This window comes from Ceratosolen solmsi, unplaced genomic scaffold (assembly GCF_000503995.2).
Source record: "Ceratosolen solmsi marchali unplaced genomic scaffold, CerSol_1.0 scaffold30, whole genome shotgun sequence".
NCBI classification, from domain to species: domain Eukaryota; kingdom Metazoa; phylum Arthropoda; class Insecta; order Hymenoptera; family Agaonidae; genus Ceratosolen; species Ceratosolen solmsi.
This window is the reverse complement of record NW_011948421.1, coordinates 6939697-6964532: the sequence shown is the minus strand read 5'-3', so window position 1 is coordinate 6964532 and position 24836 is coordinate 6939697. Positions and strand designations below refer to the sequence as shown.

Genomic DNA, 24836 nt, shown 5'->3' with positions numbered 1-24836 from the left:
ATATGTATCTTAAAAAATGAAGCAATATAATAAAGGAAAGGTTTTTTAATGTAAAGGAAAAAATTGCATTCCAAATAAAAATTAAATGGCATCTTAGGCACAAATTAAATTAATAAAATATAAATTACTAATTATTTTATTTTACACTAATTGTTTGAACTAATTGTTCAAAATATTGTGATTTAGCAATATGGGATTGAGCACGATCTTTTATAAAATAACTGTTATATAAAACAGAGCTATTGCTACATAATTCGATTGTCTTTGTTCTTAGTCTTTAATAAGTCTGTTTAATTAACAAAAAAAACCAATATCAAATTTAATACAAAATTTGTTTTCATCAAATAATCCGAAATTTTTATAACATGCTTCTCATTGGAATAAAAATGTTGAATTATTTAATATACGAAGTAAATACTTAATCTACTTTTTAAAATGACTATTTAAATATCTTATAATAAATCTGTTATTGGAATCTATTGTAACCACTTGCTTCTTAATAATTTTTCTTAATAATAAAAATTATCTTTTAATCAGTTAAGAGTGAACAAAATTGCCATTTGCAACCTTTTTTGATACTTATGAGTATCTTAAAAATATTGATTAAAATACACTCGATCTACTAATTTAGTAAAGGATTGGGTATACGAGCAGCTCCACGCCTTGTCCTTCCAGCAATTCGTTCCATAGCATTGAAACGGGCTTGTAATTTAAAGGCAAGTTCGCGATCTTCACGCTCCTGTACTGCTAATTGCTCAAGCCGCTGTTGTTCCTTAATGATCTCCTTTTCTTCGTCATCGTTAGAATTCGGGGAAGTTTTAGCAACTATAGTCATTGTAGTAGCTGCTGCAGTTGAAATTGATTTTTTTATTTTCTTCTGTTTACTATTTTTACAATAATTTTTTGAAGACGTCAAATATGAACAATTTACATTGAATCTGTTGAGCTCCACTTTCTCATTCATATTCATTTGTTTTTGTTTCTGTATTCCATCCAAAATAATATTTTCTTCTTCATTTTCCTCCTCCTCTCGCTCAACCTCATTATCTTCCTCCTCTTCCCGTTCAACCTCATTTGCTTCCTCCTCTGAATCCTCAGTGTATTTACGACGCTTTATGGATTTCGCCGTTAACCTTTTAATCTGACTCGTTACTGTTGTCACTGTCCGCATTTTCGTCTTAGTTTTTGGCTTCATCTTTATGGTCATATTCATTTCCATTATTTTTGACTTAAGACTTTTTGTATGGGATTTTTTACTTTTAAGTTTTATTAACTGCTCATCAGTTGTCATCTACAAAACGTAAATTATTAATATATTTAAATATTCTTTTTATTCCTAATGTTATTTTAAGATATTTTGCCAAACAAGATATACTAAAATAATTACTTGTAAATTTATTTTACTTTAATTATTTATACAATATCTATTCAACTATCTTTATTCAGATTTTAAATAATAATACTTTTTTCTTGTTTATAATTTTCCTAGATAAATGCTTAGTTAATTTATATTTATACATAACCCATTAGAAAAAAATTTTAATTTATATAAATTTTTAAAAATATTTTAATAGTTTTAATTAAGAAGTTGTAAAATGAAAATTATTTAAATATAAATCTGTAATCTTAAAATTTTTCGATTAATTTGAAGAAAACAGAAATACATATTGATATTTTATAAAATCAACAATTAAATTTTTTTATACTTCAATTATTTTTGTATTTAAAACCGATTCTTAAGTAAACAAAATTAAATTAACGAAGTTAATAAGAACGAGTAAGAATATTTATTAATTTAATTTAAAATTTATTTTTATTTATTCACATGTACTGAATTTATCATTATAAAAAATAAATATTTAAAAACTTATTTTTTATAATACATTTATTGAAACTAATATTAAATATATTGTTTGTTTTCTTAAGTTCTGTACACTGAAGGAACAAATAATTATTCTGTACCATTAATGGTATTTTTTATATTTTTATAAAATGATATAACATTTAAATTGTACAAGTAAAAATATAGATTTTTCAGTAAGCTAATTTTTCTATTTGTAAGCTATAAAACATAAAATAAGTTACTTTAATAATTTGTTGGAAAGTCATATTAAAATTACATTCAAATATTATAACTATAATTATATCTACTTATATTTATAAGATTACAGGATGATAGATTATAAAATTACTTGATGCTAATTTATAAAAATATTTACTAACCAAGTTAAATGGACTTTGGACGTTTTCAGTATTATTACTTGTTCTAGTAATCTTTCTTTTTTTAATTCTCTCAGCAATATTTTCCATAGCTATTTCTAGCACTGGACTCAATGGTTTAGTTTTAAATTTGGATATAATTTTCAAAGGATCTGAAGTGTATATGTGTTGCGAATTCTGCTTATTATCTTCAATTTCTACGATCTCAATAGTTTTATTGATGCTCTTCTTATTTTTACGAAGTAACCCATTTTTAAGCTTACCTTCCTTGCTCCTTTTTACTGAAATACTGTCATTTGGTTCTTTACAATCTAAGTTTAGTTTTTTATTAAACTTAGCACCATTTATTATTTGTGTAACGTTTTTAGTATAATTTTTATTTTTATCAAAATTCATGGGTGTGTTATGCATATCGATTTCTTGCAGAGATTTGTTTGATTTGATGATTTGCAATTGCTCTGATTTTATTTCAGTCTTTTGTGTTTCTTGTTGATAGATACTAGATACATCTTTCAATAACGTTTGTTGTTGCCTTGATATTCCTAAAATAATTTTTATATATTAAATGACAAAAAATCAATAATTATATAATTATATATTATTAGAAACTATAAATTATATTATTTCAAAAAATTTTTAATTTGTTCAAATAATTTTAAAATAATACCTTATTTATTATATAATTTGAATTAATAAAATTTTTTTACTAAGAAACAAACATACCGAATTATTATTTTATGATTTTAATATTTATAGTCTTATATTACACAAATTTCACTCATATTCATTTATAAAAAAATAATATTAATAGTTATATTATTGTACAAAATTCAGTAATTTTTCAATTTAAAATTAATAAAATAATAGTTTTTACATAAAAAAATTCACATACATTAAACGTAAGAACAACGAACAAATAGTAAATTTAAAATACTTCTTTAAATGCTTAGAAGTTTACACTAGTTCAAAATATAAAAATAATATATTTAATAAATAAGAGAATTTACAATAACTTAAGTATTTACTTTTAAAAGCACTCCAAGAACATCCAAATATTTTTTTTAAATGTGTTGGTGTAGGAGGTTTTGGTATAACATTAGATACTTGTTTCAAAACAGGCAATACCCTAATGAGTTTTGGATCGATTTGTCTTCCATCTAAAAATAGTATTACATATAATATAATTAAATTATCATTGAATCAATTGCATTCATTTAATGAATAAAATTATTAAAATTTCAAATGGAACACATAATACCCAATGTTATTCTTAATGGGGTACGAGGCAAAGCTTTGATTGGTTTAAAGTGATGAATTTCCTGATTTATACTATCATGACTACCAGCACTTTCAGCACTTCCAATCCTCTCTTCACCCTCAATTGTTCCAATACAAATTTCTACACCCAATTTTTTCTTCTTATTACTAAGAATATCTTTGGGTACATGTAGTTCTTCTTTATTCTGTAATCCATATATTTTAGAAGTGGAACCAATGAAATCTCCCTAATTATAAAATTTAAATTTAAATAAAAGTAATAAGATTAGCAATACACTTATTACTACAATAATACAATTTAGTAATACAATATAAATGTAAAGGCTTAGTAAAATAATAAATAATAAAGATTTAATTGAACATTGAATTTAGATAATTCCTTAAAAATTATTTATAAAAAATTATAAAAAACAAATTCTGAAAAATAGTTAAAATTTTCTAACCATAACATATGAACAGGTAGAATTGTTAGATTGACTAACTCTACTTTGATGAGTTACAATTCTAGTAACAGCATTATAAATTGGCACTGGTTTATGAGAACTGAATGTCTCTGAAGAATCTTTATATGCATTTGTTGAATTGCACTTTACACTACATGCATACCTTTCAGATCTAATTTTAGATATTAGAATCAAATTTTGTTTTCTTTTATCAATAGTTTCCTTTGTCTTAACTGACATTTTCTGATTAACTATAGATTTTGATTGATTAACATCAGATTTTGATTTATAAGAATTTAATATTGTAGACTTATTAGAACAATTATGTTTGGTATTTGAATTCTTGAGAACTTCTTGTTTTGCTAATGTTTTAGCTAATAACTGATCCTGTGCCAATTGCATCAATTTATGCTGCTCTTCCTCTTCTTGAATTTTTTGTATAAAAGTCTCACTTGCTAGTCTTTCTTTTTCTTGCTGTCGCCATGTTTCTTCTTTGGCCATTTGAAGTTGAACTTCATATTCTCTTCTAATCTCACCAGCTGCACTGATTATCTTTTTTGTATTAAATTCTTAAATAAAAAAAAGTATTTTTGCTAATACTTAGATTTATCATTTCTTAATGTTTAAAAAATAATTATGTTTTATTTAATAAATATTCATTATAGTATTAAAAAAGTACTTAAATAACACAATAAATTGTCATTTTTCTAAAATATTATGTAATTGAATATTAGTATTTTATAGTTTATTATACTAAAATATAATTTATTGTATTATTTATAATATACTAAATAATTTAATTAATTATATTTAGTATAATAAATTACATTAGTGATAATTATATCGATACCTTGTTTATTATACTAAAATTATATTTGAATTTGTTAAAACAAAAATATGCTATTACAGCTATTTTCGTTAAATTGTTGGTATTTATATTGAAAATTAAATACAAAAATAAATATATATGTTTTTAATTATTATTAGCTTTGAAATATAAAGTCTACATAAACACCATTAATCAAAACAATATTATTTAAATACTTAAAATTCTGGAAGTACTAACACTAAAATGTCTAATTAAATTAATTAAAATAATATCACTAATCCAGAAATGAAATATTCACTGACTTTTTACAATTAAGCTAAAAAACTGAATATTATTTTAAAACTACATACTCTACCCAATAAAGTCAAAAACTTCCTGTATTCTTATATGATATATTCTAGACCGTCATTCTATATAAAAAAAATTCAATATACGGATTCAAGGTAAGGTTAGCCCTTGTTTATTTATCAGTCGCACCCAATCATAAACCATTCATATATATTCTTAAGTATTTCAGGGATGCAATTATCTCTTTCTTTTTTCTTTCTTTGCTAACTTCCAAGGCTCACCAGAATGAAGATCGAGGTCTATACCAACGGCACCGTCACCGCTGCTTTCGCCAACAGCTAATTCAAGCTCGTCAGGAAATCTTCGTCTAATCAGATGCCAGAGTTCAATATTGACTAGGCTTTCGGTTTTAGTAGCGTTACGTAGCCAAGAACCAACCCTCTGTCTGCAAAGCGGGCAGCTGAGACTATTATACTCAACTGTGCCGCGAAGGCAGCGCAGACAGAGGTTATGAGCACAAGGTAGCGTAACCGGCTCACGTAAAATCGTACGACACACCGGGCAAATAACGTCGCGCAGCAACGGTTCTATGGATATACGATTATTGTTTCGGGTGCTGCTAGTGTTACTGTTGTTTGTGCGACCCGAGTTGACGGCAGCCAGTCGCTCAAGTAGCTTTGAAGATCTTTTTAAATATGTCGCCATCTTTCCTCCGCGAACCCTCGAACGTCTCCCGATTTCTCTCTGCATGATAGTTCGCATGTAGTTGTATCTCCGTGTGTATGTACACTATGGCTTGATATGAAGAAAGAGAGCATGTCTGTCTCTCTCAACAGATAGTATCACGCCAATAAAATCTCACCTTTATAAAGGTTAAAATCAACTATCTCACTCGTGCAATTCTGCCAAACACAGTAAAATGAGAAATTATACTATCACTAAAGGTACAAAAACTGTTTTGTAATTTGCATTAAAAAAGCATAGAGTATAAGACATATTAAGATGAATTACATACTAATGTGTATTTCATAATTTACAGTAATTACAGTATTTTCAATAATGAACTTGGTATAATGCACAAATAGAGGTTAAAACTTGAATCTTAAATTTTAATTGTATCTTATTTCGCAATAAAAATAGTATAACATTTTATAATTTTTTGCAAACAATTCAATTTTCGCTTTTATAATCAAATCTGAGTATTAAACTGAGAATTATAAATATGCAAGCAATAAAAGTTTGATTGTATTATTTAATTGTGTAATTTATTTCCACATTACAAAGAATTCAACAATTGGTTTTAATAACGATAAAAAAATTGAATTTTGTATTTTAAAAGTGTATGTACCAAAATTATTAAGTATATTGTAAAAACTGAATATTTCCATTTATACAATTTTTATGGAATATAATTTTAATTAGAATATTACAAAACTATTAAACCTGCAATATTAATTAAAATTTATAAAAGTTATATTTAGAAAATATCGCTAATATTTTCTTAATTTATTTTTTAATGATTGATTAAACATTTGATTGTTTAATTATTTTAATTAAACTGTAAAATTAATAAGGGAAACCATTTAACTATTTATTTTGTTATTGATACTTATATTTTTGTAAAAAAGTATAAAATCATATTTTCTTCAATATTATAAATAAAAAAGTGATTACTAATAATTATTATCTAAATATGTATATGAAAGATAATTTATATTAGATTTATCAAAATAGTATAACATAAGTTAAAAACAAATCTAATGATAAAATATAGAATACATTATCAATAGCTAATTTAATTCTTTATTTCTAAATAACCACAAATTTTAATTCATGAATCAGATTACATTTTAAATGGAAATCAATTTTATTTTTTAATGTTTTATATTGTTTTTTATAAATAATTTAAATTAAAAAATATAGAATATTATAATTATTTAATATAACATAAATAATCTTATTATAAACATAATAAATCTCATGCCCACAACAATGCAGTTAAAATTATAAAAAGTTTACCAATATAATATTTTTATAAATTTAAAATTAAAACATTTAATTATAGTTTTATTACACTGTAACTTTTAATAAATGAATTTTAATTTGATTATGCACTTTATATATTTACATATACTTTTATCTTTCATGTAAATCTATCAAAACCAATTATAAATGTTTTCCATATTCTTAATACATGTTTTTTATTATAAAAATCCAAAAATTATTAATATTGTAACTTTAGTTCTCAATTACTTTTATTTTACTCATGAACAAATATTTGAAATCAACCATTAATCATTTCAATGTTATACATGCAATATTGATATTCAAAACAACTTTATATTTTGAAGCTTATGAATATTATAATATTTACTTAAAATTAAAAATATAACTTCAAAACTTTACTGTACAATAAAGGGATATATCGTAAGTTAGAGTAAGAGTAAATATGCCTTTATACAGTTTAAAAGAAATAAAATTTTCCTGAAAATTCAATCTTGAAAATCAGCCATCATAAACTTTAGATTTATTCCTTTAAGATTTCTGTCAGTCCAGTCATTAAACTTACATGATAAATTATCAGTCATGTAATGACGCCAATCACCCACTTTACCTTTACGAATAAATTTAGTGTTGGGATCATTTGAACAGACATTTTTTTGTGCCAATATTTGTTCAAAGTTTATTGAAGGGTTAGCTGCCATTTTTGAAAATGATAAGTGATCAGTCAATTGAATGATTTGATTATCTGTTAATTTTTTTTTTAAAAATTTTGCTGTTTCCTTTATAGCTGCTTCTTGATCCTTAACAAATAAAGCCTTTAATAATTACTGAAAATAGGTATTCATATTTTGATTCGATATATAAATTATGAAATAGATAAATGCATATAAAAATGATAAAATCTGTTATAAATACATAATTGTATGTGGACATAGATTTTCAAATATATAATATCATATCTTAGGTTATATATTTATATAGGGTATATAAAGTTATATATTTCAAATATATAACTGATATACATTTAATTTTTGATGTGTGAAAGTGTAAAACAGTGTTTTTTTATCATGTTATTGATATAAATTATTAATATTATTACTGTAAATATTAAATAATTTTTGAGCTTTAAATAAAATAAATATTTTATTATATTATTTTAAATATATATATTTTTTTTTTCTTTTATCTCAAATTATAATATAAATAATCATCAACACCATTAAATTTATATTTTTTTGTATGTTGCACAATAATTTTGAATAGCATATATGAATATATTGTTAAATTTATTAATATACTACAGCATATATAATATTAATAATATATACATCATAATATCATACAAATATTATCAACTTATATCTATTATAAAGTTTAATATTGGCTTATGTAGAACATATAACAAGTAAATATCTATTCCATACAGTTAAACTTTTACTTTGTAATTATAAAATCAATATTATTCATAAATTTAAATTTTTTATTGTTACATTTAATTATATTTTTACTAAGTTTAAATTAATGAATTTAATAAATTTATATTACTTTTTTCATTTCTTCATAAGTAAGAAAAAGAATATTTTCTTGATGACGACGTTCCCAAAAAGGTAAAACATGACTCCAAAAAGGTCCTGGTGGAGCTACAAAATTTCGAATTTAAATTAATAGAATATTTATATATATTTAAATGTAAAATCTTGTTATTAAAATAATCATCGCATGTTTAATATATATAAATACCATTATCTGCTAACATTAGTTCAGCAAATTCTTCAAAAGATCCATGAAAATCATGAAAAAGTCTACAATAATGAAAAAAACTTACACACATGTCCTTTGGATTTCTCGTAATGTAGATTATCTGGAAATCAAAATATATAATCAATTTTTATCTGCTTATAATAAAACGAAAATAATAGTTTTTTCTTTAATATTTTTCAATATTATAATTAAATTTTTTAAGTATAATCTATATTTACTTTAATAAAAATATTCAATATTAATCCAATAATACACAGATTTTAAATAATTAAATAAATAAATTATAAAGAAAATTGGTGTGAAACACTATCAAGATTATCAAAATTAATGAAATCAATACTATTTTACAAGTGAAAGTGTATTTGAAAGCAATTATGATACCTTTGGTTTCTTCTCAAAAAGTTGTTTTGGAAGTAAATCTAACGGCAAGTGAGTTTTTATATATCGTGGACTGGGTAACTTTTCTACCGTCTCAACAGACTCTCCTAGTTTTGAAAACCATTCAACAAATGATCCATTAACCATTAGAGCAGATGATCTAAATATTCAATAATTTTTATAAATTAATATTGAATTGTTATACTAAATAATTATGTATATACAATTTACTCTAAAAGAGGACTTCTTAGTACAAAATGAGTTTTTCGAGCTTCTTCAAAATTCAAATCATTGCCAATTAACCATGCCATTTCCTGTACCCAATGGCTTCCTACGATAGAACAGAAATATATTTTATTAGCATTAATTGATACTAGGGCTTATACAATATCATTTTGAGTAATATATACAATATAACTGAAAAATAAGTTAAATTTCTTAAGCATAAACAATATCCATAAAAAGTGCAAATATTTTATTAATATAACTATCTAATAAATGATGAATTTTGTATTGTTAATCCATAATTTGTATAATGTTTGAAAAAAACTAAGTATACTAAAAAACTAAAAACATTTTGTAAATTCTGATGTATCTAAAATCTAAATATTAAAAAATTATTTTTCAATTGTTTTTTTCAAAAACAATTCGTATAAAGAAAAAAGTATTACAAACAAAATTATAAAAACAGTTATTAAACTTTACCACTATAAATTATAGACTATAAAATGTAATTTTTAATTATTTTGTTTTAATGAATAACTTTTTATGTGTTCTTTATATTTAAAAAATAATGAGAGTATATATTGAAGAAATTGTTATAGTGTTTTTGAATATATCTTTCCAAATTTTTCAAATTTTTAAACAGATGTATTCTAATTTTTTAATTATTCTATTTGAAAACCAATAAGCCCTAGTTCCATATTAATGCTTTCAACTTATATTAAGTTATTGCTTGAATTTAAAAAAAAAGTTAAGTTAATGGAAATGTTGTTTTTTACATTTACTGTTGTATTAAATACTATTAAGATTTTAAAATATTTCATACAAATTTTGTATTATAAATTTTTTAAAAATAAAAATACTATTTTTTTATAAAAAGTATGTAAGTATACAAAATTGGGAGCCATCTAAAAGTTATCACTATTGTCATACCTGTTCTGGGATAAGACACCAACCAGACATCACTATCACGTACTTCCAAGTCACGTATTTTTTGCCCAATAAAAACATAATTTGGTGGTAGTAAACAGTTTCCAGGATTAACACGTAAAAAACTATATTTTACACCGAACATCTTGTCCAGCTTTTGCCCTAATAAATCTTCTACTGTTGAATATGAAATTGCCATTTTTAATTCTTTCTATCTCTGATTCGTCGATTGCCTCACAATACTTAAGAAAAAAAAAACAAATAAAAAAAATAATATACGTGTTAAAGAGAAAATAAGTTTTTATTTAGATGTTAATAATGCAAGTGCACAGAACAGAATGACGATTGAACTTCATTGCATCTTTTCACTTTAATTAAGTTCAGACTTGGTCGATTCGTTACCACTTTTTCTTTTCTTTTCTCTTTTATTGGGCCTACCGCGCAACTTTCATTCAGTATATACATGTATTAATTAAGGATTATTAGTATACTTCAAAATGTTGCAGTATCATATATTTATTTACCTCCTATATTTAATTATATCCGTATCACGATAGTTATCGTTATTTAATATATCTATTTAAAATATATTTAAAGAGTAACATTAACAATAAAAATATTTGAAAGTTATGAAAAGAATGGCATGAATATTTGTTAAAAAAAAAAATGAAATAAGATTGATTTTCGAGATATTTTCATAATATTAAATTGAAAATGTATATTCCAAGATTATGAAAAAATTATTAGTAATTATCTTCCTTTTTATTTATTTATTAATTTGAGTTTCTAATTTTTTTTTTCGATCATAATTTATCGGATAATTTAGTAAAATATTAATGGTACCTTCTCTCTCTTGCATGCATACATCACGCGCGCGCGCGCGCGCGCACACGCATTTATTCATTACAAATTATTATAAAATACTAATTAAATAATAATTAAATGACAAATAATAAGCATATATTATAAATATTTAGAAATTCAATAATTATAAAAACAACTTTTATTTCTATAAATTGAAAAATATAGAATCAATTTTTAACGAATACTACTTAATATATACATAATTTTATAATACACGATACACTCCGCTTGGATTAGTTAACTCTAGTTGAATTAGTGTTGAGACTTTTTACCTATTTTAATAAAAACTTTTAGTAAATAAAGAACAATATATTATTTATATTATTTTTTTTGACGAATTGAAAATACTAAAAATTTATACCGTTTAAATTTGTAATAATAATTTGTTTTATAACTTAATTAATAACAATTATATATAAAAACTTCGAAATCGTATTAAATTTTCAGTATAAATGAAATTTTAATTGTAAATAATACATATTAATTTACATAACTTCAAATTATCTGATGTAAAGAAAGAATTATTAAATATAAATAAATATTATATATGATATGTATAAAAGTATATTACATTATATAAATAAATATAAATAAATAATATTTGCATACAACGTAAGCATATTATTTTTTCTGATATGACTTTTTTTATAAAATATAATATTTTTCTGGTTTCAATTATTATACATTAATTAATTAAATTTTAAAAAATTGATACTATATTTAAAATATTATAATATATATTATACTATATAATACTATAATAATAATAAACAATAGATACATAAATTTCTTTATAATTTAATTGTATTAAAAGTACATATTAAAAATAAAATCTTAACTAAACATTCTAGTTAAAAAATTTAGATGTTCCAATTAATTATTAATTTCCTGAAAATAAAATTTGTGAAAAAATTGTAACAATAAAAGATAATTGTATCAATAAAAAATCTGTACACAATAAATATTTTATATTAATCAATCTTATTTATCATGATTTATTTTAGCTTAATATAAATCTATAATTTAAAAAAAGAAATTTTTTTAATGAGTATTTTTTTCTAAATTTTTGTAATAGTTATAAAGTATATCATTTATGAAAATATAATTGAATGTATGTTTGTTTTATTGATAAGATGTAAATTATAATATATTCTAATATATTATTCTAATAAATTATAATATATTCTAATATATTATAATTATTTATAGTTAATCAATCGTATTTATTATTTTATAACAACAAATTTAGTTTAACTTGATCATATTCACAAATCGTTGAAGAATTCATCAATCATGAGCCATATGCAAATAATAAGAAATTTTTTTTTTAACCACTCTAACTAAATGATTTTAATTATTAGTAATGCATAATTAAGCTTTAGTGTATCATATTTAATGATAATTGTCCAAAATAAACAACCAAATTTAAAATTCTAAAATAAATTTACAATGAAATTAATGCACGTGATTATCTGTCTTAATGTCGTACAATTTTTTAATATTTGCAATTGAAGATCTAATAACAATCATAGTAATAAACATATGGAAAGTATATTAAGACTATACTAGATATAATTAGTTATATATGACATAAAGTCGCTTATGGTAAAGGCTGCACTTAAATTTCACTCTTGAGAGAAAGTACAATCAGCCTATTGACCCCTTTGTCCTTCTTTCAACACCTTTCTTTTCCATCAACTCTCTCTCTCTCTCTCTCCCTCCCACTCTCTCCCTCCCTCTCTCTCCCTCTCCCTGTATATATATAAATATATATGTATATATGGATCCTGAAAGATATACTTATTCTTTCCTAAATTACAAATTACAGCTGAATGCCAGACGCTCATTGAAGCTATCAGTATTTGTAATACTATATCAAAAATAGTAAGTATAATACAAATATAACAATGTGTAAATATTTAGATACATATAATTACAGATTTATGTTTATTGTTTATTTACGTATGTTAAAGTTTAACTATATTTTACAACCTGAATATCTATCATTTTTTATACAAATAGTTTGCAAATAAAATAATACTTTAATAACGATTTTACAAACTGTATATTATTAAATAATTCCTACAGCCTCTAAATTTTTAATGATTAAAAATATAAATAACTGATAATTTCTTATTAATATTAATTAATTTTTATTGACGTTTTTAATTGACTGCATTTATTAGTAGAATTTTACATATTCTACATTTTTTACATAGAAAAAATTATGAATTTAAAGTTTATAGCAAATAATTAATTTAATATAAAAATATTATACGTACAATAAAATCAAACAAATGCAATGATTACATTAAAAATTTATAATTAATATTTCAAAATAAATTATAATTTATTGTAAATTTTACCTTAATATACATTTAATTGATTTTTTATTATTAATCGAGTTCTATTTTAAATAATTATAATATTAATAAAACATGAAATAAAATTCAATTATATATATAGATATATGAGATATATATACTATGTATTTGTACTATATATATATATGTAAATAACATTTCATAAAAATTAGGAAGATAACATAAGCATTGTAACAAATTTAGAAGTTGTTGAAAAGTAATAATTTAAAAATGTTAAATAAAAAATTGTGTTAAAAAACTAAGAAATGATTCTTACTTTTAAATTATATGTTATTTATTTTACAAACTAAAGTTTTTCATGTTTGTTTAAATTTATAATATAATGTATAATATTTACAATAAAAATATAATTTACGTTAATAACATAGTATAAATAAATAATAAAAATATTAAAGTTTAATTAAAGAAAAATATCAATCTATATATATTAATAATAACAAAATAGTATAATATTCAATACTGTCTTGAAAGCATAGTCTCTTAATTTCTAAAAATGTCATTTAACATAAAATATATCCAGTATATACATATTTTTTTACATTTAAATATTCAATATATAAAAATATAAATATATAAGTAAAATCCTCAATATGTAAAAAAAATTTATTACACTTTAATTCCTAAGAAATAAAAGCTTAGACTTTAATATTATTTAAATAATTTTTTATGTCTTAAATTTTGTTATTGTTGACACGTTTAATTAATATTTAATATCAAATCGTTATTATAAAATTCATAATAATTTTAAGAAATTTATTTAAGAATAATAATGTTAATGAATTTGTTTAAATACTAAAAAGAAATTTACATTTTTTCAATAATTCAATGAAATAAAATTCGATCTCAAAATAACATGTTAAAATCTAATGCGATTAATGATACGAAATAAAAATCTTTTTTTTTTAATTAATTTCAAAATTATTTATTTTAATAACTAAGTTTTATAGTTAGAAGTGTAATATATTTAACAATAGAAAATTTTATTATTAATTTAATTTGATATTTGTATATGATATATCATTCAGCATTTTAAAGTTAGTTTATTAATATTTATTAAACGACATTTTTCATTGTATTACAAACAAATTTAAACTTAATAAATAGAAAATAAACAAAATGAAAATATAAAAGTATTTTATTACGAAACCCCAACAGTACATGAATAATATTTAATTAAACTAGCAAAAAAAAAACTTATATTTCGTTCCCATTTTTAAATGTGGGACAAAATTACGTAATTCATTAATTCAGTTATATCATTGGCTTCTATCTATGCATTGTTAAAGGTATGAACAAATTGAGGCTAATTCATATTTATACAATGAAAAATAAATATAACTTTAAATTTTAGTCAATACATAATTTATATATTTTATTTTAATCACTTTGAAAATTATTAACTGTTATACTTATTAGTATATGCACATATTATTATATTATACGCATATGCGTACCTCCCACTATTATGACACTCGTATTTTACACATTCCCATACAATTTATTATATGGATCTTTTGATTCTTATGCAGATATACAAATATGAAGTTTTTTAGGCTACAGTACGTCTATATAAATAATTCGTGTTAAGAATAACTTAACCCCTTATGAAAGACAAATCGGGAGAAAGAAAAAATATTTAATAACTGTAATTAAAAAAAATCTGTTGGCAAAAATTAGAAAACATGAATAAATACTTAAACAATCAGGTATAGTATTTTGATTATTTGATAAATCATACTGTAATAAAAATAATTACAAATTTTTAGATAATAAAAAAATACAAAACAACGCTTTTTTCATTTACACAAGTGTATAACTGTATTATAAAAAATGTTAAGTAATAAAAAGATATAAAGATAAATATAAAAATGGCTAATCTTATTATTTTATCTGAAAAATTGTAATAATGTTTCTAAAAAAAAAAATTATTTATTAATTAAATATCTAAAGAGTTAAATGTATTTTTTTAAAGCAAATAATAAATATGTCGTTACTTCTATGGTTCAATCTTTCTATCTATTACAGTTTTATCTTTCTATCTATGAAAAAGATAGAATGTACAACATATTCAGACAATTCAGATGTCAGCAATGTTAATTTGTAGAAAGTTTGTGAAATGTTTTATGCAAAATCAAACTATATCAATTGAAACCTACATAAATTCTTAACATCACAAAAAGAATTTTATTTATAATAATATATCCGAGAATGAATTTGTGACAAGTTTATAAATTTATATAAATGGAACTTCCACAGCATTCTAAAGGTTAGAATTTTCATTTAATAAAATAATACACACACATATATATATATATATATATATATATTAGCTCTTAAAAATTAAAAAATTTTTAAATATTTTAAACATTTTTACCTTTTTCTAAATTATTATTCCTCCGTCATTGTATTATTTAAAAATTTCAGGAATACTTAAGATATATATTTTTTCTTTCCTATTTTGAAACTACAAAAATAATACATAGTTTTATAAAAAATAATTAATAATTTATGTTTTTCTTATCAGTATTTACTATATAAATAATTATAACTTGCTTTTACTATTTTAATATATTTAATCTTCACCATGGCATAGAATTATTTTATATATTAAATAGATATTTAAAAATTCATTGTTACATTAAAGTATAATGTAATGTATAAATGTAATGTACAACATTTATTGAATAATAGTAATAATAAATTATGTATTAAATTAAGAAAAAACTAGAATCTAATTTAATGACATTTTACTGAACTAATTTTTATGATCAAATCTAAAATATTCAAAATTGTCTTAATTAGATTTTATTATAATCAATACTTATATTGTTATAGTTATAAAACATCATGATATTAATACATCATTGTATGACAGTTTTATGGGTTTTTATATTTATGAGTTTTGTAAATATTTTAAATACAAAATGTATTAAAGCATAAATAAAAAATCTTGATTATAATTTATAAATCTTTTACAATATATAATTATTTAAAAATGAACAGTAAAATTAATTTTTCTTAATATATTCAATTGTTAATAAACTCAATTGTTTAATGAATATTTTAAAATATAACAATTCAAAATGAATTTTTTTTAATTCAATTTTAAATTCAAAATAGAAATTCAATGTGATGTTTATTTTAAAAATGTTTAAAATTAGAGTTTTTAACAATAAACATGATCTAATTCAATGAAACTGAAAATTGAAATCACTTATAAACAGTTGTAATTTATAACGAATGCTTATTATTTTAATTAATTAGTACCTTTATACTTTTAAGAACAAAGTTTTATTAACTTTTTTTTTATTAAATATACTTATTTCCTCTGACATCTGTTAATAATTGTATATGTTAGAAATGAATATTTCTTTTTGATATGTACTTTTGATTTCTAGTTTTTTTTAATCAAATAATATACAAATGTATAATCTACTAGAAAAAAATTCACTGACAGATATCCCTGTAATAGTATCCCTGTAATAATATTCACAGTTTTCTTCTCATTTTTTTTCGTTCCATGTTACAGCGTCGCTTAGTTAATCGTAGTTCTAATTAAAGTTTTTATGCATTAATTATTTAAAATATATAAATTTTGACTTGATCTTGAATACGTTGTAATAATTATTTTTACTTTAAATGATTTTCAGATAGTTAATCAGTAATTAGTATTGTAATATAAACAATTTTAATGTAAACAAAATTGATGTTTTATAAAGAATTATTTTTATTGAATATTTAAAATTAGCGTTAAATGATAAAATATTACTAATAAACATTTTATAAATAATTAGTTTTTAAATATATTAGTTAATTTTACTTTATTTTACTTTATTTACTGTAATATGAAATATTTTTTATGTTATTTTTATAATAAATATTTTTATTTATATTACGAAGTAATTTTTTAATATGAAGCAAGTTATGTATTCTTTATTTATTTATAAAAAATTGATAAGAATTTATGGACTAATATTAACAATACATTTTATTATTAATTTATATGTTTTATAACTAATTGAAAAATAAGTTTGTGTATGAAAATATTAAATATGAATATATAAAAATATGAAAATATATAAAATATGAAAATATAAAATATGAAAATATTCTATTCTAAAACTTAAAAACTATTCTATTCTTTTAATTTTTCATGATAACTTATTTTATATTTAAAAATTTAAAATGTTAATAATTTTAATGTGACATATAAATCAATTCAAATATATTTTAATATGATTAAGATTTTATTTGATGAAATACTGTAATATCAAATGTTTACTTATCATAAATTTCAATATATCAATTCATCTAAGATAATTTAATATTTTAACACTTTAATAACACGACGTATTCATCTGATAATTTTCTAAATTTTACACAAATCTTCTTTCGGTATTATTTAAATACAATTAATATAAATAATACATTCATATAATAGTTACAACTATTAGATTATATTATTTATGATTCAAAAATTTTAACCAGTGTGATTAAATTAATAATTTAAGTTGAATTTAAATGTATAACTCTACTTGATAAATTATTTAAAATTAAAAATTATAATTAATTATCTTGAGAAAATATTGTTTTTAAATTTGGTTAAATAACAATATCTCCCATAGACTTTATAAATTAATATGTAATAAACATCCGTACTTATTAATTATTTATATTTTACGTGATTATTAATTATATTTTTATTATTTCAATTATAATTTTTTTATTCTATTTATTTCACGATAATAAATAAATATTATTATTTTATTCTGAATAGCATACACTATTTATATAACAGACATAAACATTATTTTATAATACATATTTATAAAATTTTTTTTCTATAAATAAATTATTAAGACATTTACTGTAATTTTTTAAAATACAGAAAGAAGTAGTTTCTAAAAGAACTTACTTTCATTGGAATACAATGTGGTTCAAAAGTCCAGAGATCAATACTTCCATAGATTATTTATTTCATGATCTTATTAAAGAATGTGATGATGAAACACCAGGTGCCAAGTTGTCAAATAATTTGCAGTATCGATTGGAAAAACACAAGCCAGAGGATTTAAAAGAACTGGTTAGTCGTGAAATTGAAGGATGTGCTCCTCTTTTTATAGCTTGTAAAAGGGGTCATGTAGATATTGTGGACTATTTAATAAAAGTTTGTCATGCAGATATAGAACAAACAGGTGTCTATGAAGTACCAGAAGATCGTTCAGTTCACATTGTTACACCTCTCTGGTGTGCAGCTGTATCAGGAAAGCTGCGTATTTTAAAATATCTGGTTTCTCAAGGAGCTGAAATAAACACTGTGTCCGATACAGGCTCTACACCTGTTAGATCTGCTTGCTATATGACTCATGTTGGTAAGATATTGATTGCTCTTTAATTTTGATTGAAGAAAAAGCTACCTAAATCTACGTTTACTTTAATTAGAACTACAGTTAATAATTAGATAGATATATTATAAATTCTTTAAATGTATTAAAAAATTTAAACTTAGAAAAGGTTATATATTTTTATAGTAAATTACTTCAATATTTATTTTAAATGACATTGATAAATAAATTTAAACTTGAGCCAAGATTTTTATGCCAAGATAAGTCTAGGTCAATATTTAATTTTCAACATTATGTTGTAACGTTTTTTTAAATTTAATACTATATTTAAAAAAAAAATTTAATATTAAATTGGTATTTAAAAATTATTATAAAATCTATTTAATTTTTGTTAAAAATGTATTCATTAGCTTATGTTTTCAGATATTGTTTCCTATTTAGTAGAAAATGGTGCAGATATTTTAAAAGCAAATTACAATGGTGGAACTTGTTTAATCAATTCTGTACAGAGCTTGGAGCTCTGTTCGTTGCTTCTTAAGCATGGAGCTGATGTCAATGCCACAGATATACAAAGTAAAACTGCTTTGCATTATGCTATTCAAGAGCATAGATTTGAAACAACAAAACTTTTATTAAATCACAATGCTAATCCTCATTTGAGATCTAGATATAATGATGATGCACTGCAAACAGCATGTCTTAAGGGCGCAACACAAATTTTTGATGATCTAAGTAAATGTTCATACTGCTATTTGTTTTAATTAATAGATGATTTTCAGATAACTGTTTATTTGACATAAATTGTTTGTTATTTCATTGTGAAAAAATAATTTAATTGATGGCAATGTTGAATATTTGTAACAAAATAATGCAATGCAAATAGATTCAATGATAATTATGATTTTATTCTGATTAATGTCTGCTTGAATAATTGAACAATAAATATTTTAGATTTATACAAATTAGACAAGTCTAATCTAGATCAGTAGACTTGATTACTTTTTTATATTATTAATAAAAAATGTATTCATAATTCAATCTATGAGAATCCATTGAAATAAATTTTATTTAGAACTTGTATTACTTCTTAAAACATTTTCTCATTTTTGACTAATATCTAAATAATTCGATAATCTATGAAAATTATATTTAACATATGTAGTCGAGTATGTAAGTCGACGTACAAAATATATAAATAAAATACAAAGCATACAGTAATGAATAAATAAATTCTTTCTTTAGTTGAGAAAATAAAAGAATATTCGCCGGAACAATTAGCAGATGCACACGAACTCATTGGCTCAACATTTTTCGATGAGCATAGTGACACACATATGGCGTTTGAGTATTGGCGTAGGGCTTTGGTGATTCGCAGTGTTAATGAGATAGATGGTATACCACTTCCAAAGAGATCAATGTACCCAAAAAGAGGTAGTTTCAGTAATGTAACCGAGTTCACATCTTTAGAAGAACTAAACATTATAATGTTGGATCTTGATGCTATACGCATTCAAAGTTTATTAATATGTGAAAGAATTCTTGGGCCATACCACAAAGATACACTGTTTAGGTTAATGTATAGGGGAGCCTCCTATGCTGATGCCTTACGGTATATATATATATATATATATTGTATTTTATTATTTAATAAATTTAAAAATACATTAATACTATTAATCTAAATATTAATGATTTCAAACACTATTTTAAAAAATAATAAATAATTAATTTTCTTAAAATTATTTTGAACTTTATATTGTTTCTAAAAATAATGTTTTAATTTTATTGATCAATATTGATAGTTATTAATTAATTAATTATATTGTATTTGTTATTTATATTGTTTTAATTTTAATATAAATATATTTAAAACATCAATACGTTTATTTTTATATGTTAAAAATAATAAAAGTATAATTATTATAGAATTATAAAGTTATATATAAATATATATAAAATAAATAATTTAAATTAAATTGAAACTAAATAATTTTTCAGTTATCAGTATTGTATAGATATGTGGAGACGTGTTTTAGAAATTCGTGTCGATAAAGATTCCGTAAGTTCAGCTGTTATTCTTTTTGTATATTCAAACAGAATATATTTTTGTGCATTCAAATTATTGTTGAAATTAAACATAAATGTTTGCAGATGTTTGTATGCACTATCAATAAATTATATTAACTTAGAAAATAATCTCATAACAATGTTTTAAAAATATTTTAAATAATATAATATTATCAATAACGTTATTAAAAATAAAATATACAAAATTTTTCTATTTCTAAACAAATGAATCAATTTAGTTCATAAACTCTGAAATTTGATATATAATTTATAACCACCATTATAATAATTCGAACTTTCCATATTTTTCATTATATATTTCTTACAATAAGAATTTTTTAAATATATTTATAATGTACACATATATAAATTATATTGTAGCATAAAATGAAATATTTATTAATTTATAAAAGAAATTTTCAAAATTACTATTGCAATTAATTTATTTTTACTTTTATTGAAATTGTGAAAATATTAGTATTACCATAACTATTATTATTTGCTTACCAATTATAAATACTTTAAAAGTATTTATGTTAATGAATTAAAAAATGAATTATTCACACGTTTTTTTAATTAGATTTTGAGTAGGATTGATTTAGTTTTTTATAAAAAATCTGAAATCAAATAGTATACAAATTGTGGTTAAAGATAATTTATTAAGAGTTAAGCTACTCTATATTTATAATAATATAAATATAATATACTTTCCAAATAAGTTACTAATATTGTAGATTTTATATACCGATACATGCTTTACTGCTCAAGCCCTTGTCCGACTTATGGTTGATTTAAATGAAAAAACTCTAGAATTAGATAGAAATCGAGAGAACCAAGAACCAAGATTTTGTGACGTTGTGGAAATATTCAAATTACTCACCAATCAACTTACCGAAGCTAAACAATTACTTGAGGTATACTAAATAATGAAACAATAACATTTTTATTATCTGCAATATCATTTCTAATGCAAAAAATTAAAAATTAAATTAAATTTCTATTTTATATTTATTTTAAAAGCAACGTCCAGTACATCAAAGACAACGAGACAGTTTTGATAGTATTTTAAAATGTATTGCCTACTTAATATACTTACTTATTAAGACAGCACAATCAAGCGAAGAAATAATGGAAATGCGACAGTTAGTGTACAATTTAGTCAGAATAAATCCTAGAGCATCTTTAACAGAAGATACTCTTTTACATCTATGTGTCTCAAGTTTAACTGCAATTCATTCAAGTTACTTTAATGTTGAAGATGTTATAGTAAGTTAATGTCTATGCTCTTAATTTAAAAACGATTACAAAATAATTACTATTACAATATTATCAATTATGTTTATTGTTATTTTCTTAAGGCAATATTAACTATTTGACTATCAATAAAAGAGATAAATAAAAGACATCAATAATTTAATTGTTTTTAAATTATAAATATAGATTATGAAAATTAATTTCTTAAATAAGGTATTAATCAACAGTTTCATGATTTTATTTAGGACTATTAATTTGAATTACTTTATACTTTTTGGAAATAACATTAAAATTTCAAATGAGAAAGTTAATAAATTACATATCATATTTTGCTATATTAAAAATATGATAGAATTACAAATCATATGTATATATATTTCACTATAATAAATTGTAATTATTCTAAAATAAGCTATATTTAATAAGTTCGTCATTTACATTAAACATAAAATAAATTATAATTATAACAATAAATTTTATTTTACCATAGTATTTAAATTTCGTTAATATGGAATTTTTAATTTAATTAATTTGTAATTTATTTATGTAAATTTCAGAATATATTTCCTCACTATGAAGCAGTAAAACTTCTTCTAGAATGTGGAGCTCATGTTAATGCTCGTAATAGATTGCGATCTACACCTTTACATGTAGCAAGTAGTACATGCAATTTTCAAAATTCGGTAGGTAAATTTAATAAACATTAAGAAAAAGCTAAAAAAATTTCGATTTAAAAACTTTAAGAGTAAATATATTTTTAATCATTAAAATTCTAAAAATAAGAAAATGTGTTTATATTAAAAAGGTTGATATTTTTATGAATAAATTTTAAGAATCTACTAACATAGATTTTTCTTGATGTTTAATTATTTTAAATTAAAATTTTTAAATACAATAAAATGAATAAAATTAAATAAAAGATGCATTTCTAATTTAAAAAAAAGTGTTTTCTATAATTAAGCAGCTTTTAATTTTTCTAATAATAAAAAATTTTTTAAATATTAATAATACTATTAATCATTAATATTTATAATAGTAATGAAATCTTTTGAAATACAAAAAATAATAATAAATTAAAGGGTGCTACTCTGAAAATATTGATGAAAAAATATTAATAACTATTACCATTTTTTTTACAGTTGATAAAGCTACTGTTAGATTTTGGTGCACATGTTGATGTTCCTAATAAGATAGGGGACACTCCAGCTCGCTTAATATCTTCAAACACTGTAAACAATATCAATCTTGTTAACTATATAACACTTCGGTGCCATGCTGCTCAAGCTATTTGCAAATATGGTCTTAAGAGCAAAGAACTTCCTATTACATTACATCATTTTCTTGAATCTCATAGAAAATAATATGTGTGTACATGTGTTATTTAAAAATTCATAATTTTTTTATGTTTAGTAGTTTAAATAACGTTAATTTTTATTCATTTGCATATTTGACTTATTTCCAGGGTTTAAAATTAAAATATTTAAAACTATTTTTGTTACTCAACTAGAGTAGAGATAAATTGATGTTACAAATAGTAAAGAACAAATAAATAGACTAACTTGATTATTTAGAATATTTTTTAAATTATATTATTACAGCTGTGTACAATGTATAAAATAAAAAAGCATGATGTTTTAGTTTTAAACCTTCTATATTTTTATTTTTAATTTGTTTCTTATAAATAGAATTTTAAGCATAAAATATAACCTCTTCTATTTCAACTCCAAAATGGATATAGGTAAATGCAAGTATAAAAAAATTAAATTTTTAAATTTTGTATATCTAATTTTAATTAAAAGGCTGCAAAATATGACAAACTTAGCAAAGTTTGTACATGGTGATTAAATATAAGTCTTGTATTGGAGTGGAAATATTTTTTAAATGTGTAACTTTTAAAAACTATATAAAGAAAAACTTGGGAAGAACAAGTAAAGAAGAATAAAATACAAAATATAGTATTGAATAAATAATAATGAATTATTAATGATTTAAACATATTGGTAAAAAAATAGATGATGCATTTAGTATGTAAATATTGTGAAGTATAAACAATATTGTTTTTAGCTTCTATTATTGCAATAGCTATAATGATAATGATAACGATTTGTACAAACAATGATGTAGTGGTGGCGTCGATGGTGGTGGTAATTATAAGGAAGAGACGGAAAAGTTGGTGGATGATAATACAATAATATTCAATAGGATATCTAATCAATCATAACTTTTTAAGTAAAATACATCAAAAAATACAAAGCAAAAAGTAGTTGAGAACAATCAGAAGTAGTAAATTCTTAAAACAAAAAGCTTTTTTCATTTATATATTAGAATCATCTTATATTGTGGGTGAAGGTTGAAAATTTTATTCAACAAACACGTTTTCATAGAATTAGATTGAAATTGGCATATTGATTATCTTCTCTAGCAATCACTAGCAATATTTAAAATACCAGTTTTTAAACCAATTGAATAATTTAATTAAACTTAATTAAAATTTATCAATGTCATTTATTTAGTTATATTATAATATTTACATTCAATAAATTTATTTTGATTCATAGATAAATCAAGA

The 24836-nt window shown here is 21.3% G+C and overlaps 3 protein-coding genes across 5 annotated transcripts; 1 reads left to right on the top strand and 2 right to left on the bottom strand.

Moving 5' to 3' along the window:
• Window positions 1-458: 458 nt before the first annotated feature.
• Window positions 459-5779, bottom strand: LOC105361480 (uncharacterized). Its single transcript, XM_011498672.1, has 6 exons — window positions 5340-5779; window positions 3942-4510; window positions 3479-3725; window positions 3246-3377; window positions 2224-2762; window positions 459-1291 (listed from the first exon to the last, which is right to left on the bottom strand). The coding sequence occupies exons 1-6, from the start codon at window positions 5761-5763 to the stop codon at window positions 623-625; spliced, it is 2580 nt and encodes an 859-aa protein (XP_011496974.1). The 5' UTR covers window positions 5764-5779; the 3' UTR covers window positions 459-622.
• Window positions 5780-5925: 146 nt separating this feature from the next.
• On the top strand, window positions 5926-23819 carry LOC105361483 (protein fem-1 homolog C). Of its 3 annotated transcripts, XM_011498675.1 has the most exons (10): window positions 15647-15867; window positions 18490-18973; window positions 19370-19678; window positions 20189-20555; window positions 20945-21005; window positions 21748-21927; window positions 22034-22279; window positions 22825-22950; window positions 23407-23631; window positions 23730-23819. In XM_011498675.1, the coding sequence occupies exons 2-9, from the start codon at window positions 18532-18534 to the stop codon at window positions 23626-23628; spliced, it is 1953 nt and encodes a 650-aa protein (XP_011496977.1). In that variant the 5' UTR covers window positions 15647-15867; window positions 18490-18531; the 3' UTR covers window positions 23629-23631; window positions 23730-23819. The 3 variants fall into 3 exon arrangements, with proteins under 3 accessions (XP_011496978.1, XP_011496977.1, XP_011496976.1); XM_011498676.1 differs by lacking the exon at window positions 15647-15867 and adding an exon at window positions 5926-6002 and having other exon boundaries at window positions 23407-23819; XM_011498674.1 differs by having other exon boundaries at window positions 23407-23819.
• Window positions 7460-10800, bottom strand: St2 (Sulfotransferase 2). The gene is made up of 6 exons (XM_011498673.1): window positions 10357-10800; window positions 9433-9532; window positions 9205-9361; window positions 8803-8923; window positions 8608-8702; window positions 7460-7862 (listed from the first exon to the last, which is right to left on the bottom strand). The coding sequence occupies exons 1-6, from the start codon at window positions 10550-10552 to the stop codon at window positions 7551-7553; spliced, it is 981 nt and encodes a 326-aa protein (XP_011496975.1). The 5' UTR covers window positions 10553-10800; the 3' UTR covers window positions 7460-7550.
• Window positions 23820-24836: the final 1017 nt, after the last annotated feature.